The 19218-nt window shown below is 42.2% G+C and overlaps 1 protein-coding gene across 1 annotated transcript in view; it reads right to left on the bottom strand.

The window, feature by feature from the left end:
• The window catches only part of clstn1 (calsyntenin 1), a 33425-nt gene extending 32050 nt beyond the window's left edge, over positions 1–1375 (bottom strand). Inside the window, exon 1 of the mRNA XM_034537388.1 lies at positions 1088–1375. Within this exon, the coding sequence (XP_034393279.1) occupies positions 1088–1172 (85 nt within the window). The 5' untranslated portion in view covers positions 1173–1375. The remainder of the gene's footprint in view (positions 1–1087) is intronic.
• Positions 1376–19218: the final 17843 nt, after the last annotated feature.

Consider the following 19218-nt stretch of genomic DNA (forward strand, 5'->3'; position numbering starts at 1 on the left):
ACACACGCTGGCCTCCAGCCATCGTGGCTGCCCAGGCACGCTGATATGGAGGATGACTAACATGCACCTGCCTCTACACACCCTGAAACCGGAAGCTCTCACTGGGGAGTCAGCGGATTGGGTTTAACGTGAAAACACAGTCTATAAATTCACGCCGCGAGGAGGGAGGTGGACGGCCCTGCAGCAAATGAAAGCGTGCCTCTCCTCTCAGTGTGTGACGGTGTCCATCAGTGACGTCGCAGACGAAGAGCGCAGTTTGCACGTCCAGGTCTTCATACAGTCTGGCATCACAAGCAGGCCCGGGCCTACTGAGGGCTTATTTTAATTTCAGCCTGTGATCACAGCACATCAATTATTAAATTCAACGACAAAACAGGGGCTTGTGAAGATCTGCAATGCGTAGCCAAACCAAGTTTCGTGCGCAACGTAGCCAGACCGAGCATGAGGCATACTATATATAATAACCGAGGACAAAAACTAAAAACCTGTGCGGTTTATTAACACTGTATCTAAAAGAAAACGGGGGTTAAAGAGCGTCACTAGCCTGAATTCAGACGCACTCAAATACATTTTAAAAACCAGATGAGTCCAGAGAGCATTAGACACGAGAAAGTCAAATAATAAATCATACAAAGTGGTGAGACATGCGTTAAATGAAATGATACAAATCGAAAATGTGTTTGGAAGCGAGTGGAATAAACCAGACTGAAGGCAGATGACAAGGGGGGTCGTTTCGTGGCCTTGATATTATCTCCAAAGTAGCCGACTTCGTTTATAACGCTTCAAGGTAAAACATTACACCCGCATCACAGCGCTCGTGAGAATATAACGTATGATTTGCAGTTGTTAAATGGGCGCAACATCGCGGGGTGCACTTGCTGCCGCCGGGGCGCCTCACTCCATCCCTCCGCTGCGGCTCCGGAGCGGACCATCCCTGAACAGGTTCCTGGACGTCCCTCAGGTCCGCACAGACCCGGCTCACGGTCGGTTTAACCCTCAACGTGTGGGACCAACGGGGGAGCTCAGGAGAACCGTTACCGGTACGGGCAGACAAGACACAACGGGATATACTCCCCATCCTAGTTACCTTTCGCTGCCTCCACCGCACATAATAGTCCGAGGACCAGTCCGACAGCAGCGGATGCAGATCGTGTATTCCCCAGGAACCGCATCCCGACTTCGAGTTCAACCACGGCGAAGTAAAAAAAAAAAAAAAATCCTTCTTCTTCCTTTGTCAGTCGGGCGGAATGTTTCTCCTACAAGTAAAATAAAATCCAGAAGATGAGTGTCGGTTACCGCGGTAGCTCTAAGATGGCCGTCGACGCCGCCGCCGCTCTTCTGTGCTGCTATCCGCTTCAATCACCGCTCCTCTTGCAGTTTTGCAGTTTGCTGCGTTCAGGGATTGTGGGACATTTGTATGGCACGACCCCAACGCACTGAATCGCGCACATTCTTTCTTGTTATGCATTCTTGCGTAACATGTCCAGTTATTGATGTGATATCTAACCACCGAGTCCATACATGACGTTACAAATACATATAGGATATACACATATACTGTGTATACACAGTGTGTCTTAATTAGTTGACATAATGAGTCAGATGAGGAGTTTTACCTGCTAAACTCTCCAGGAAGACGTCTTTGATTTTGACTCAGAACTCCAGATTTCTTATTTTAAACCAACAATAAAAACGAGTTAGACTTCCTGCATGGGAGTAAAGCTGAATTACTAGGTGAAAAGGCAGGCAACTGTCCTAAAACCCAACATCTCGAGCGGCCCTGCAAGCTCCCAGTTTATTGTGTGCCAACCATGTTGGCAACTTGTTTGTACCAATCATATAGACCTTATGATGCCAATCTCATTTTGAATATTTGAGGGGTGCACAACCAAAGCACAAAATCAACTAACATAATAAAGGCTGCTTTGTTACCCGATTGTGTCAAAATACAGGATTAAAATGTATCAAGTTCCACTCTAGCACAGCAAAACTACACCAATTGCTCAAAGACACGGCGGAATGGTAGGTTGTTCATTTTGTTTCATAGCAGGTTTTTCCAACAATGCATGTCCTGTATGATATCAAATTAAGCTGGCAAAAATATTATAACATGATTACTGTTTTAAGATTGTATGATATTAAAACACTTAACGTAACTAATATACTGATAAAAATGATGGTATAGTTGCTTAACCTGTACAATTAAAATGTTCCTGTGCTTACGAACAATCAAACACAATGTATGCTCCGCTCCCCCACCCCAGTCTAAATGTGTCTAAATTGCATGGCATGTTTGACATGTTCTTTATGCAGGTGTCTACTGCTGAAAGAGCTGATAAAATGAACATCTGTCTTTTCCTTGTTTGCAGCAATAACACACGCTCACCAGTATCAACGTTCTTGGCACTTAACCCCCTTTATTATTATGTAATACCCAATTTGAAAATACATTATTTGCAATTTATATTTTAAAAACACTGACATATATTACACAACAAGGGGTGTGCAATATATACATACATTGCAAAAGCATTGACATTTGCGAAGTCGTTCTTAAATCAAAGCCCTGTGTGCTATTGGTGCAGAGGTCACCAATAGCACACAAATAAATCTAGGACTTCATCTCTGACAAAGTCTGATATGTATCATTTAAATATATGAGGATGTTGTCATTAAACCAAACCAGCCTATATTTATGAAGAGCCTGAAATATACAATTATTTTGAATAAGTGTTGAAAAATGTTTGTTTTCTTAAGCTTCCCCTCCTAATTCTGTTGATATTAGCCTGTCCCTCCTGATCTCTAACACAACTACTAACCCAAAACATCTACTTGTGTAAGGCCGGTTTCGTTTCAGCGCAAGTCCTCAGAAATCGGAGCTTAAGAGGAGAACCTGAAAGCCGCACGTGTCCAACGATGGCCAGTTACGTCAATTCTGTTATTGTGGGAGCGCATGTAGCTAGTTTAGCACAGCCGGCTAAACTAAGACTGAGGTGGGGGCTAAATGCCTTCTGGTGCTACAAAGGGGTCTGTGGGGAAAGAGGCTCCCAGTGGTTATCACAATGTGAAGTGCGTGACCACATTAAACGCAACACTTACAGGTGAAGCTCAGGGGCCAACAAGGACCCTTTAAGGTTTCTATTTGCCTGCAGACAAAGACACATTTTATTATGAATTTCTCCTGCCAATAGTCTTCAATAATTGTAGTCCTGAAATGAGACGTTTCGGGTATCAGTGCCCTCAGTTATCCTAAAGACTTGGGCAGATGTGGTTGGTGAGTATTGCTGGCAGAGCGCAGACCCATACACAGCATGCTGCCTTGAGGCCAACATCATAACAACATCACACTACCAGAATATGACAAACTAAAATGCGTGAAAATGCTTATGAATCATAATAATGGTGTATGAGTTAACCACTATCCTCACCTTGCAGTACAACCACACAACAACAAGTGCATGGTGATGTGAGAATGGGATTGCGATTGTGGTTGGGGGCTGCTATCTAATCAACACCATCCGATATGGACAGCACCCCTGAGGAGAGGAGGATGCGGTGCAATCAGAGAATTAGCACATTTACATCTTTTTTTTTGGTGCATAATATTGAGCAACCTTAATACGTCTGCAACTCGTGCAAATCCAGACATGTAGGACTTTTGTGTGTTGTGAAAAGGTCACCAGGCCCAGTTGGACATTTTTGTGGTGAATTTGTTGACACATGTTCTCTTGATTATAATGCACAAGCCTTATTTTGTTGTGCTTTTACAATGTTGGATATTCTCTAATTCATATTCTTCTGTATGAAAAAAGTCAAAATAACAAAAAGAAAATGTGAAAAACTGCCAAACAAACCACCTAAACATAGACAAATGTTGCAGGAATAAAGGCCAACCATTAGACCTCAGAGCAATCTCAATAGTTGCAATTATCATGGAGAAACAGAAGAGAATGGACATAGTTGTGTGAGGCCACAATTAGGTGATGGGTCTATAAACAGAGACAGTCTATGGACATCAGAGCATCAGCAAAGCTGAAGCACAATGCCTGTTTGTTTCCACTTTGGCAGCACATAAAGTGGCCAAGAGAAAGTGGAAGCGGCCCCCCCCTTCCTCCCTTACAGATGTCCAGATCTCTGGGGAAGCGACAGAGGGGCCATTATCATTCCTCTGGGGGACAATGGTAGGCAATAGGAGGGCTTCATGGATAGGTGTGAGACATCTATGAACGATCAGAAAGGTGTTACTTCCTCAAGACCATCTCACCTACTGCTGTGAGCGACTGCTTCTCTTCCGGGATCTCAGTGACGGGTGATGGTGGCAATTACTTTGCAGAAATGACTTTTCTTACGAACGTGTAAGTTGTACTGAGGTTGTACAGAAGTTAATGATTGTTCTCTCACAGTTCTGTGAAGCTATTATCCTCAACACTTTGCTACTGCACATTTATTGATGCATATTAAAGGGTTTGTTCGCTCCAAATTACAAAAAGTAAAATTTTGTTCCACTTAACCCCAGCAGTATTTATCTTGTTACTTTTAGTTTTTGATATGAGAGATTTTTGACCTCATCCTGGTGCTTACAGCAGTGAATGTCAACATTAAAACAAAAACAATGCCCCTGTTACTCAGTTTACAGACCTTGTTGTTAACAATAGGAACTACATTCTGCCAAATAGTCCAATGTGAAATTGAATGTGCATGCTCAGCAGCAGTAAGAGAGAAAATAGGTCATTTTTGTAATCATTTGGGGAAAAATCAAAAGGAGTTAAAAATAAATAATCAACATTAAACTGGTCACGATCCCTGTGAAATGCAGCAGAAGAGGCTTCAGGAGCCAAGCGTATCTATTTGTTGTATCCACAGATTGTTAAATATGATCAATTAAAATAGGCCTGATACCAATCTATATACGTATCTGTTGCTTAATACCACTCAGTGCTCCAACAAATTAATCTCTCTATTATTTTTGGATTCATTAGTTCCGTTTTAGTATATTTATCTTACTAGATAGATTTGAGTTATGTTATGGTTTACCCATAACAGCACTGTTATGCACTGTTTTCTTCTTCTGCGCGGCTGCTCACCATAAGAGAGAACCTGACTTGCCATCTGTCTCGGTGACTCAACTCACTTCGCGAGCCCCCGAGAAAGGATTTGGGAGTGGATACATCACATTATTAGGAGGGGTCGAAGGTCACGATTGCCTCACGGCTGCTCCCATTATTCAAAACCCTTCAATGTCAGTTTCCATCCCTCTGCCTCAGTTACACCCTCTGCCAGTGTGGGCAGAGAGTGGATAACAATTAGGATGGGAGCCAGAGCCTTCAGTTATCAAGCTCCTCTTTTATGGAACCAGCTTCCACTTTCAGTCCGGGAGGCAGACACAGTGACCTCATTTAAGAACAGACTTAAGACTTTCCTCTTTAATAGTGCTTATAGTTAGGGATGAATCAGGTTTGCCCTGGTCGAGCCCCTTGATATGCTGCTATAGGCTTATAGGCTGCTGGGGGATGTTTTAGGATACACTGAGCACCTATCTCCTCTTCTCTCTCTCCTTATGGATGAATTTACATCTCTCCATTGCACCTTATTAACTCTGCTTCCTCCCCGGAGTCGTTGTGACTTCACGTCTCATAGGGTCCATTGGACCTGGCGGTGTCTGATGCCTCCTGCCATGGCCCTGCTGCTCGCCCTGCCCCCCCCTCCTCTCTACCTCCTTCTGTTTCATGGATTGTGGAGGTCTGGATCGTGGTCCATGCCTACTACAAATTATTCATACATTCTGTCATATTCATGTAATGTGTTTATGTAACTCTGTGATGCTGTTCATCTGTACTCATGACATCTATTGCGTCTGTCCATCCGGGGTGAGGGATCCTCCTCTTCAGGTTTTTTTCTATTATTTGGGAGTTTTTCCTGATCCGTTGTGAGGTCCTGGGACAGGGATGTCGTATGTGTACAGATTGTAAAGCCCTCTGAGGCAAATTTGTAATTTGTGATATTGGGCTATACAAAATAAACAGAATTGAAATTGGATCCACTGTGGGTTTGGACATATTCAGTCACTGGCCGTAGGAATCACATTATCGGAGACATCGCTGCAATCATGGTGGCTGATTAGCAGCAGACGGCGCATGAAAAAGACTTTGCTATGATGGTACTCAAAGTGCTAGTGAGCATTAAACGCCACCGCTTGTCAATATTCTCTTTCCTTTCTCGTGTGTCTAGACTGCAGCTTGCGTATTTAACTGCTGCAGTTTTCCTTTCCCCTCCCAAGAAGAGCAGCAATTCCGCTCTCTGTTCCACTTGTCTGGTAATTAGCACAGATTTTGACTGCAAATAATTGCCCAGAGGGTGATTGTTTGGAGAGGCCAGCACTTTTCATAATGACTTTCTTACATGTGATTTCATGTTGATGTTTACAGAGCCAACTATCTGTGTATTGGTGTTTCTTTCCCAAAAGGAGCAGCATACTTCTGAGACAGCGTCACAGTATTTAATAGGCCCAAGGGAAGAGCTCAGGAAAGTTATTTTAGAGGATTGTAGCTGTGCAGACAATCTGCCCTAATTTTTTTGTCATTCTCACTTTCTTCCTCTGATAATCAAAGATATATCCCATGAAAACCTGAATGTGTGTCACCTCATGAATGTATAAGCCTCAATTCTCAGTTTTGTTGAAAGATTAATTTCATATACAGCGAGACTTCAATCTTTTTCCTGCTTCAGCATGGATGTCTTCTCGACTTTGCTCATGAATAATTTTTTTAAATCCTTGGCTGGGGGAAATTAAATCTCACTTTAGAAGTTCCGGATGTTATCAAGTTCCTTCACAGGATTTTTTTTTTTAAGCCAGTGGGTCTTTATGTGTAGGAGTCTGGCAACAAATCACACAGGGAACTGAAGCCATGCACCTACAGCTGTGTCTACTCTCTAATTCATACATTAACCACAGGGGACATTTAAAACTAACCATGTGTGATTGATTCCCTTCCACTCAAGTTGCTCTCATTTATTTTACAGCCTAGGCTGGACCTCAGTCATTTATTAACCACCGGCTCTTACTCAGTGTGCACACACTTTTACTTTGAACGTCCTGAAAACGCCCTGTCTGTCTATTTAAAAGAAAATCTTATCCTACCCTCATTCATCAGAAGCCACGCTGCGGTTTCTGTCTGCACTACAGGCTACACGTATTTGCAGTTCACCTCATGAGACAAAAAAAACTATTTATTTCCCTGTTTGTTCTTTCATCTCCACATTGATGCATTGCAAAATCCTGCTAGTCTATTTTGGTTTGTGAACAAAGAAGCTGTTGTGAGAAATGTTCTCTGATGTAGCCTGATGGCTGTAATCTATATTCCATAACTTCATGCACTTTCTTATCAAACCATTTTTTCTATGTACCTATATGTTATGGAAATGTTTGGCTTTTGAAATGGCCTCTGGATATGCTGTGGCCTTCTTGGTTGGTAGAAGCCAGCATTTGCAGCTGTCTCTCAGGCCCCATTGTTACTGATACAAGGCCAGGACACTCAAAACACACGGGAGGAGTGAGTGGCATCTGACAGATGAAGGCTTGATAACCTCACAGAATACTTCAGACACAAGGGCACAAGGAGCCTTAAGCTTTCAGTCAGCACCTTCAGCCATATCCATATTCAAACAAGTTTGATTACACTTGCATTCATTATATACATCTGACAGAATTTTTAAAAATCAGAATGAATCAATGAAAACATCTCTATTTGCCATCCATGTGTGGCGGATTCCTCTAGATGTACATCAGGTTGCTCAGAGGACAGAGGACGCCATGATTTTGAAGTTTGTGTTTTAAGACAATGACCCCTGACCCCCACAGAAGGTCACCTCTGACATGCCATGGGGAGGGTTCCCACTGCGGGTCACGCTGGTGTCAAACTCTCAACTCCTTGCCTTTATTGCCTCAGAGTTTAGGGAGGGGGCACTGCCATGGCTGTCACAGCGAGTCCAATCATTCATCTGTGATAGGCAGGGTCCTTTGGCTCCCCAGAGACTCCCAATTTGAACACTGGAAATTAAAGCCTCGAGGATGGCAGCTGATGAATATAGACATGGTGGACATTGTAAAGTTGTTGCGTTCAAATGTAAATTAAGTAGCAGCAAGACAAGTGTGTATTCATACAGTACTGTAGACCAGTGATTTCCAACAAGGGGCACTTGTACTCTAGGGGGATACTGAGTCAGAGAGTAGCTCAACCAATTTGACAAAACAGAATATTAGGATTTGACAAAAAAAAAACAAGAGCCACATACTGAGCTGTAACATCTGAGCACAAAGGTTGTGACAGTGTGTGAAAACTAGCTAGAGGAGGCAAGCGAGAAGGACTAGAAGAATGGTTCAGAGTAACTGATAAATACTTGAAATAGTTAGCTTAAAGTATTGTATAAGCGCTTGGTTTGCTAGAAAACGTGAAACATTGTTATGTGCAGCTCGACAGGAACACTGGACCCAAACGCCGTCAACGATGGAAAAGCAACTTTATTGCTAAACAGGATTCCAAAAACAGGCTTCAAAAAACCAGGATACAAAACATGCACACAAGATCTTCCACGATCTAGACAAGACGAACCGACCAAGGGGAATGACATGAACAGGACTTAAATACAGAGGGCTGGTGCAGGTGATTGGACACAGGAGGAAACAATCAGGAACAGGGCAGACAATCACAGGGACAGGAAGTGAAGAGAAACAGAGGACAAGAAAGACAAGGACTTCAAAATAAGACAGGAAACACAAAACAACACTACAGATCCTGACAAACATAGTTGAAATAAAAAGAATGGATCAACTTTAAATTGCCGAAAGTATTAGAAATATGGCAAAAAAAAGCAAAAAGCAGTGGATACATGCTTAAAATAGCTTAAAATATAGCAAAAAGTAATGGATTGTTGAAATCTGTCTCTGCGACACTCCAAGAACTAGACCTGAACAAACCGATCTAAACAGAGACAGTTGAACTGTATGAAAAACACAATTGCGTAATGTCCACTGCAGTATAATCATGAGCGTATACCATTCATTGTAAATGTTTAAAATTCATATGAACACCTGGTACATGATGGGTGTCGTCGACAAAGGAGTTAATCTGGTTAATCTGAGAGAGCAGTGGCACAGCCAAAATGATTGGGAACAAACACTTCACATGCACAAGAAAAGCTTGCATGTGAACACCCACACACCGGATAAAGATATTAACTGAAGCAGCGAGACACATTGCCCACCCATTTTAACAACCTCCAAGTTGAGACAAGTCTGTGATTACAATCTATGTCCCTCTGTTTCTGTATGGGGAAACCTGCTGGCCAGACAGCGGAAGAGAGCAGTTTCTCCCTCATTAGCCTTAGTGGAAGCTCATATGGCGAGTGGGTGATATTAAAGTGGAGGAGGTTCAAACTGGCTTGGAGCCAGTGCGCACGCCATCGTCTCTGACCGAGTGTGCAGCAAAGTTGGGAGCATGCTGAGCTGAAACATATCCTGACAATAAAAATCCAATGAATTATATAATAACAAATCATAGCTAAGCAACATCTAATACAGTACAAACAGGTTAAAAATAATGGTAATCGCTCCTCCTTTTCTTTCAAATATTTATGTACGAGTGTATTACTGCTTTCCCCAAATGTAAGACTTAAAAACAGAAGTAGTCCCCCTCGTAGTGAGTTCAGTTGGGTCTGATGATGAACAGTTGTTCTCTTTCTCCTTAAACCTGAGTCTAATCCCTTTTGTGCTATTAAGCTGGAGGTTAGTGCGGAGGACCTGTGGCCTGTAGGTGCACTCATAAACACACTTAAATCTGGTGACATTAAAGGAGTAAACCACACAGACGTATCAGGGTCTTTGCAGTCGGTTTGATTATATTGGGGCTCAGGTCCCATTACAGAGATTCTATCCTGCTCCCTCGCTGCTCATAATTATGTTGTTAGCTTGCCATTAACCAAGATTAGTGATTATTAACAGGTCAGCACCGCAGACGGGGAGCAAATTGAAATACCCCTGGTCAAACTCAGTTCATGACCCCCCCAAAAGTTAGAGCAACCGGAAATGACTTTGATATAACATACCACATGGTCCTCAGGCTCGTCACGTGTGGCCATTTTCTGAGGTCTTTTAGCCCCTTTACTCTTGACTCTGGTTAAGCTTATCAGAATTAACTCATCGGGACTGTGTGATGCTCAGGACGGTGAAAAGCTGCTCCTAATGCAGCCATTAGATTAATTGTGGTAATTCATTATAGATTTTGTTAAGCTCTGCCTTTTCCTTACAAAAGTCTGACTCTTGTCCGAGTGAGACAGTAAGAGATGCACTTACTGATTACACCGGGGGTCTAAATGGGGTATTTGATTGACTAATTGAATTTATTTAATAATTGAATAAAGCATCCACTCTGCACAACAAACCACACAAAGTAAAACCACATTAGGAGATACACGTTCAGAGGTATGTTTAGGCTTTCTTCATGACACAACTCATTAATAATACTAATATTACTCAGCAATATTACTGGAAAGCACCATATCAAGGCCAATTTAAAGATTTAGAATTTAAAGATTTACTGATTATTACATTTATCTTTAGCTGAATAAATAAATGTGTTTTTACATATCAGACTCTTAAAATAAAACAGTATAACATTTAACCATAAACAATCCTAACTCGTGTTCACTTACTAGCTTTTCCAAAGCTTTAAACCCCATACCACTTTTAGGACTTCTCATCCATATTGGCTTAAAGTAAAGCATAACATTTCTGCTGATGAAGACTGTGTCAAACTGCGGTTTTGAAGGTCAAGAAAAAACTTAATATTATAAAAACTTCAACTAGTTTGAATGTGCTTGTGGATTTAAAATGAGTGGCCATAAATAATACGTCTGGTGTTGTTTTATATTCTTCTCATTGTCAACAAACCCCCTGAAACAATAAATTAATCCTTTACTGAAATGAATCCTTTACTGAGTACACACTTTGCTGCTGCCGCAAAAACTTGCTTATGCACCAGATGTGTATCAATTCACTGCTGAAAATTCACCGAACGTTTTTGTCTCGCTTGCCTTTGGTGTCTGAGGCTATTTCTGGTTTCCTTGTACTGTGTATAATTCATTGATCCTTCATGTGACCATAAGATTAAGAAAGACCTACATTGGAGCTCACATTGTTCATCACCTCGCTAAGTGTTCACAAAGTAAGACATTTATGGGACGTGTTGAATATATCACCAAGTAGGTCTATAAATGCAATGGAATAAATGGTCAGATTTAACTTGTACAATGAAACAAATCCTGTTTTAAAGACTCCTTTAAATAAGGTCTAAGTCTAGCTGACTAGTGTGCGTTTAATATGTGTGTCAACTAGAGTATGTATTATTCAGAAATTACAGTACAAAACTGGCACAACTATTTCAGTGAATAAAGTATGTGTGCACTCATAAAGCAGAATAGAACTGCTGGATGAATAAATCCCATGGTGCATCACTGCCGGCATCCCCTGTGACCTCATGTGATGAAGAAGGAGGAGATTTTGGCTGCTGCATGCTAATGATGGTTTAAGGTATTATTTAGTTAAAAGACCACCTCTCTCTCTCCCTCTCCCTCTCCGTAACCTTTTAATTATTGATATCTAACTCGCTAGGCCTCATTTTTCCTCTCATCTCTCTCCTTCTTCCCAATCTATCTCACTGCCACTTGCAGTCTTTTATCTTTCTGTTTCTTTTTCCTCCAACTCACAACCGCCGCACGCACGCACGCACGCACGCACGCACGCACGCACGCACGCACGCACGCACGCACGCACGCACGCACATTTCTTCTGGTCTTTTTTCTACCACTCGCTTATCCTTCCTCTGCTTCTCCCTGACTTGTCTCTTTATTAAAATGCATAGCTGCTGGCCGATGCTGCAGCGTCAGCAGGGGGGGATAGCGAAGGTAATTCATACCCGGCTGTCACCCAGACTAGAGGTGAGTGAGCACACCTCTTCCCTGAGGAGTTAACCAGAAATGAGCCCAGCAGAGGAGCTCAGAGGCATCAATAATCCAGCACCTCTCACTGCACTAACATCAGCCTGGCACAGTCTCATTAAACACCGCACGCTCCTTGTGCTTCCATATTTTTACAGTTGGAGCCCAGATTGAGATGAATGGCAGACTCAAAGTGCCGTCCAAATCTCCCTTTAAGCACAAACCCTCGCATTTATAGGTGTGAATGAATAATCTTTGTTGGTCAAGGCCGCAGATTTTACTCTGGAGATAATGCAACAAGCCTGTTGATGAGAGCTGCTCAGGGTTGTCAGTGTATGAAAAGCCCCCAACGTTTTTACACCCACGAGAGGTTTGGATATATTGTTCATAGAGCATCAGTCCAGCCCTGTGAGATGCGACTGTAAATAGGCTTTCATCATCGCACACGCCTAAAAATACAGTTGCACTCCCAGTGACAAGTGAGCCTCTCAAAACTCTCTTCAGGGTCGAAGAAAAATAAACTAGATTTTGGCTCCATTTTTGTATTTATTCTTAAAATGTAAATGTTTATACAAACCCCAAATCTGTAATTGGTTTTCAACTCTCAGGGGAGCTTGCAACTGTTAATAGGTTAAAAGGGTTAAAAGGTTTCCACCACTTGAGTGACAACATGCAGACATGTCAACGCACAAAAGGAAATACATAACCACACAACAGCTCTAATCCCCGATTTAAGCTCTACCTTCATTCTAACAGTAACATTAAAAATGATGCATTGAGAGAAGAGGTCGACTACAATGCCGTCACTTTGGCAGATGAATATATAACTAACAAGCGTTCCTGCCGGCCAGGCCACAGCCAGGATACTAACGCAGTTCAAAATAGACATTTACATCCAACCCCCCGCCCCAAAAATGGCTCCGAGCTCCATTCCTCTTTTCTGCATCACCCTCCGGATAATTCTGTCCAGGGTATTCCAGGAATCTGTCTCAGGATAAAATAATCCAGGGACAGGTGCTCTCTAATTTTAAGTGTAGGATACGGGTGTCATGGAGAAAGCTGAGAGCCAGTCGGTGAAGAAAAGCTGCATGTTGCATGTGCAGGGCAGAATCTCATTTCACTGGCTTCTCTCACACACTATTCTCAAGGCTCCCCAGAGGAGGTCAGGACCTGATCTCGGGGCAGAGAGTGAACTGACAGTGAACTCATGATTCACTGCGAGAATTCCGTCCGTTGTTGCCATGGCAACGGCACCTGCAGACTGGTGAAAGCGTGCTCAGTGACACCTCAGAACCACCACCATTGTGTCGCGGAAGTATGATTGAAGTGTGCACGTGTATTTATGTGAGAGTGAGGTGGGAAAATGAGCAAGTAAACCGTATGTCAATAAAAGGATGTTTGTGTGTGTTTGTGTGTGCTTGTTTATGGATATGCCAATCCTGCAGATAATCAGCTGGTAACATAGTCGTCAGTCACTACTATCTGCATCATCAGATGCTGGTTAGAGTAGCTGCTGTGACCGTCATCAATTACACTGTTGCATAAGATCCAGTTGGTTCATTATTGTGCATCACCATCAGCCTATTGATGTGCTGAAATGCTTTGGCAGTGTTGGGTCTCATTCTTTCATGCCAATAAAGCTTTCAGGGATTAGTATTGACAAATGCATTTGCAAGTTCTAACATGGAGGTCATACGGGCCGTCACAGCGAGCAGCTCCTGGTGTGCAGGTCTCAGTGTCCCTGCGTCAGCAACCGTGCGTTACACGTCTTTAAACAAGAAACTGTCGGCGGCTTTTTCAAAATGGATATCATGTAGGTTGACATATAAAGTAGTTTGTGGGATTGTCACGATCGGATTGCATTCATTTGTCAACGTTGTCCCGGTATTTGGTCCGTCCCCTGCATGTGTAGTAGGACAGGGAGGATGTGGTAGCCATAGCTACAGACAGCAGTCGTGATGGTTCTAGCTTCAACAAAATGCATCCATCCCCCTTTCACCCTTTGTTTTTCAGTTCACGTTACTGAGAGTGCAGAGGCTGTTGTTTCTCTTCATTATTAGATTTCTCCCTGGTTAATTACTCGCCATTTGGAAAGAAGAGCTTGCTTGTGGTCCCGTGAGATACAAAAATCCGGACATACTGTAGATAAAGTGCAAAAACATCTCTGTGTGATGTGGCATCTTAAGGTATTAATAGGTTTGTCGGTGGTGGATTCACCATCATGCTGTGCAGTGCTTGTGTCATTTCAGACATTATCGTGGTTTAAATCTTTGCTAATTCCACTAATACCTGAACAAGGTTAGCAATATTTCCTCAGCAGTCAGCTCTGCCTGCACAGTGAGCCAATAGTCAGAGCGGGCGTAACGTTCCTATAGGCCACCACCGGGCCGGAGTAGTGGTGTGATGGATGTCCACTGCCAACTCCTCCCGAAAACGCTGAGTCATTCTACGCATTCCCAGCATTCAGCGGGATGCTGCACAGGCTTCACTGCTCCAATTATTTATCCGGGGTCAAAGTCCACAAATACTCAGCCGCCAGCTTTATCCTGCTTTGTAATGGTCTGTTTGGTGGTTCATAGCATCTGCGGTTCTTAAATCAACAGAGCAGCCAAACATGTTTGAAATATAGTCATGCAACTGCACTAAGATGAATCTGCCTCTAAAAACGTGTTGAAAAGTTTATGGTACAGTTCACAAACTCATCTCATCTCATCTGCTGAATCTAATACAGAGACATGAATACAGCTTTGAAATGAAGACCTCGGAGCCTGTTTTATGAATCAATGCCGACTGGCCAGCTTTCTTTTTCCTCCCAAACCTCCTCAGGGAGGATTCTTGTCCCATTCCACCTGCTTTGAGGGAATACAAATGAGAAAGGAAGATTGGAGAATTATATCCGGTGGCTTTTAATCTCAACTCACTCACTCAGAAAAAAATAAAGCAGGAGAGACACTCTACCAAAATGTCACGTGAGAAAAAGATACTGCATTTGTGAATTCTTATGGAGCTTTAATGTTTCAGACACGATTGCAGTTGGCTTCAGCACTTGTGTTATTGTTGTAGCTGGATATTCTCTGAACACTGTGTAAGTAAGTATATGCTGCTCCTGCAGCAACAGCAGTCACTCATGCTTATTTCAGTCAACGTGATGCATACTTCAGGCCTGATGGCACAGCCAGAATCTGTTTGTTATGACAGCCAGTTGAAGGCATGTCTTGTTATTTTTAGGCCTGGGCTAAACCATGTGCATATCTTCATAGATGGTTATTGCATTCATAACATTTGGTGTGCTTTGAACACAATTTGTGTCAATTTGTGACGTCCAGAGCATCCAGATCAGTATTTGTACACATGGGAGTTTTAAGAGGGAAAACGTCAACGTTACAATTTTTTACGTTCATTTTCTGTATTAATATGCATGAGACTATCTTTTCAAATCCCCCTGTAAATTGTAGATTTACTGTAGTGAAGGTAATAGCACTCAAACGATATGTCTAACACCAAGTGACCATTTTTGACTTTTAATCAATGTTCTGCTCTTCACATGTGTCATATGCAAAAACTGGAGATGTAATCACATTTTGCCAACACACTGTATCATGGACAGGAAATATATCTCCCTCAGTGAAAGCAGTGGAGTGGGAATCCTGGAGGAGGACAGGTATGTTGATCCTGAGAGTACATTGTGGAAATAAGCTTCCGTCAAAGACATATCGCAGCTAGAGAAAACCTGAGCAGATGGCTGCAGTCAGTACGCCTTCAGGGGAGCAGCGTGCCATAACATTCAAGAAGGAAACAGACTGGAAGCTGCAAAGATCTTTGCGGGAACTGTTGTATTGCTATGCGCAAGACCTCATTTGGACAATCAGTTTTCTCTGTTCAAGGAGCAAAAGCATGGAACTGTCTACCAACAGAATTGAAAATGGAACACAATTGTTTTTAATAGAGGTATTAAATCATGGTTAAAAGAGAAACAACGTTGTTCTCACACCTAACACCCCTGTAAACACACTTGTACTTTGTGGATGTATTTTCTTATTTTCTCTTAAAAGAAAAGAAGCCTCCTGTGGACAGGTGTTGTAAGTTAGCGTTTCGCTACAAGCACATAACACAGTGCATCTAGTTATTGTCCAATGCCACTGTGATGTCCATATCAAATAAAGTCAAGTCAAGTTTCTCCTGGTCAGCAGTTGATGGATTTTAAATCACAAGATGAGATGTAACACAGGTGGTCCACAGGAGCTAACTCACGAGCCCTCAGCAGCTAAACCAACATGTGGCCCAGATTCAGAGCGACCAGGTGCAGCAGCATTCTCATGTGTAAGATAGTTACAATCAAGACCAAAACTTTAGTGGCAAAACAAATAATAAAAATGCTTTCAGAGGTGTGTATCAAAAAGGGGTTTCAAACCACACCGAATTACCAACATATGGAAAGTGTGTTTGAGGCAGATAGAAATATTAGTGGTGAGAATTCCTCCGTCTATTGTCACAGTTTCTGAGTGTTCACCTGCATCTAACCCTCCTAAAATACATCAAGAAAGCCATTTCTTTTTGTCGACCTCTTGAACTCCACTGAGCTGCCAGGGTCAACCATGACAAACTCCCCCTGTGCAGCCAAACATTGTTCACACTCACGCACATTTAATTCAAATTCTAGAGGTGATCTCAACGTCTCCAAGGGCACCAAACCAAGATTTGAGGAAATGTGTTTAAAATGGCATCTAACATATTTCAATTTGATGGAATGGTGTGGGCAAAAAAACAAAACGAAAGCCAGGAAGGTAACATCGAGACAAAACAAAGAACTTGTGCTCACGGTGAGAAATAGTTTATTATACTGTGTGTTGGCCTTTGAGACACAGCATCATGGTGTAACTGAGGCCATCTAAGAGCTAATGAGCTATGCTGCCATGATGCTAAGTCAAACCATGCTAAATCTAAGGCAGTATCACATAAAAGAGGATGAAAAGTACATATAATGCACTAACCTTTGTCTTCTTTTGTTTTGATGCGTTACCGGAATATGTTTGCTGTATTGTGACAAGGAAATATCACAATATTCTCCTATTCAGAACAATCTGAATAATCACTGCTCTCCAATTCATCCACATGTGCAATACTCACATATATGGATCCCCAAAATATGTAGATATTGGGTGAATGTGATTATTTTGCTAAAATGACAACAGTTTGATGATATGTTGCTGCAGGCAAGCTTTGGTCATTTAAGCAGCCCATAGACACTGTTCTCTGTAAAGGAGCTTTTCACTGCTAAATGCTAATGTTAAAGAATGGAGAGCCACTAAGTTTCATTCACACTTAGAACATGGAAAACTTGACTTCTCAAACACTCGCTAACACACACACACAGCGATGTGATAATGGTGGTTATCAGCTGGCAGCGAGCTCTGGGTCTGATCTGTCTGCCATCGGATGAACACAGCGTCAGAGCTCACGTGCACCGTGGGAGAAGGAGCTTACGTGGAAGGAAGGAGAGGTGTGCATGTAATCACACCAAGATCCGACACTGAGGGCGAGCGTTTGAATACGAAGCAGCAATTCGTTCTAGTGAGAAAGTTTTCCCGTCAGTAAATGACAGCTACAGTGTAAAGTGGTGCATGAATATTGAAAAATGTGCCAACAGCTGGCGTGTTATTCCCAGAGCTCGCTCCCTCTAAATCACAGGGTTTTTATGCATCTGTGACAAAAGGCATGTGAACGGGGGAACAGATGTTCATCATTAGCGCAGGAGGAACATGGAGTCCCAACTGGATGACCAGTCAGCAATTTAAACATCTGCCCCAACACCTGACTGGAAAATGTAGGTGGCTGTGGGTTACCGTCAGTTAACAAGAAAAATAAGTGTTTTTATGTGCCGAGTGGATTCCTTCAACACACAGTGCACTGCAGTCACTGTGTGCCGTTTGTGTCGCTGAAAGGCCCAAATATGTCTCTGAATGAAGTAATGTGCATGAGAACTAACATGTATATGATAATTATGTGACAAAAAATTAGAAACCTCTTTTTGTAAACAAACTATTACCAAACCTTCTTTCTCCCTTGTTCTGGAGCATTTGACCAGATCACTTCATCTCAGCAAATGAAGTTTGACATTGAACTGGTTCACACTTTCCATAAATCTGCAAACTATTTTGCTCTTCTACAGAAATGCTATTACATTCTATAACACAAATGTATAACAATTATATATTTGTAAGCTCAGAACAAGTAAGTAGACCTTAAATTGGAGAATAAAGGAAAGTTCACACTTTGAAAGTTTAATGACTGAGAAAAGAAGAGATACATTTGAAGGCCCCAGCACAAGCAAGTGAAAGGACCCTGAGTAGAGATCGTTTTGTCATCTGCAGTTTACAAGGTTTTTCAAATATGCACAATAAACTGCATTATTCCGTGATCAGACTGAACAAAAGGATAATTTTCTTCTGCACATACAGACCAACAGCAACAAAGAATACATGACTTCACCCACGTTAGGACTGATGAATACTTCCCCACAGCAGCCATTCCATCAGTTTCTCATTCATTGCATGTTTGACAAAGTTGAACTTAATTACGGAGAAAAGAAGAAAAAGTAACCTCTCACTGTTTAAAATATCTTTAATGGTTCAGTTGGTATAGGATTTGGAAGCATTAAGTCAAGACATGGTCAGCAGCCATACAAAACAAAACCAACTAATCAATGTTGACTGAGAGGAAAATAAAATACAAAAGCAACGCAAAAAAGAACAATTAGGCAACGTCAGGTCATCACAGTAAAAAGACACATCGATCCTTGTCAAACTCAACAACATGCTGAAAATCAAAACTGGTTGCAAGTTTAACGATGATCTCTCACACAGACGCGCGCGCGCGCGCACGCACGCACGCACGCACGCACGCACGCACACACACACACACACACACACACACACACACACACACACACACACACACACACACACACACACACACACACACACACACACACACACACACACACACACACACACACACACACACACACACACACACACACACACACACACACACACTTGAATGAAGGCCGTAGAACAACCTTGACAGGTAAAATGTACAGTAAGACACCTTTTAGAGAGAGAGGAAAAAAAACAATGCATAGACAAATAAAGAATGTTTTAAAACAAGCGTAAACATAAAAAGACAAATGTCGTTGTCGGAGGCGGACAGCGTGATAGATCTGTTGGC

Source organism: Cyclopterus lumpus, chromosome 7, assembly GCF_009769545.1.
Source record: "Cyclopterus lumpus isolate fCycLum1 chromosome 7, fCycLum1.pri, whole genome shotgun sequence".
Classification (NCBI taxonomy): domain Eukaryota; kingdom Metazoa; phylum Chordata; class Actinopteri; order Perciformes; family Cyclopteridae; genus Cyclopterus; species Cyclopterus lumpus.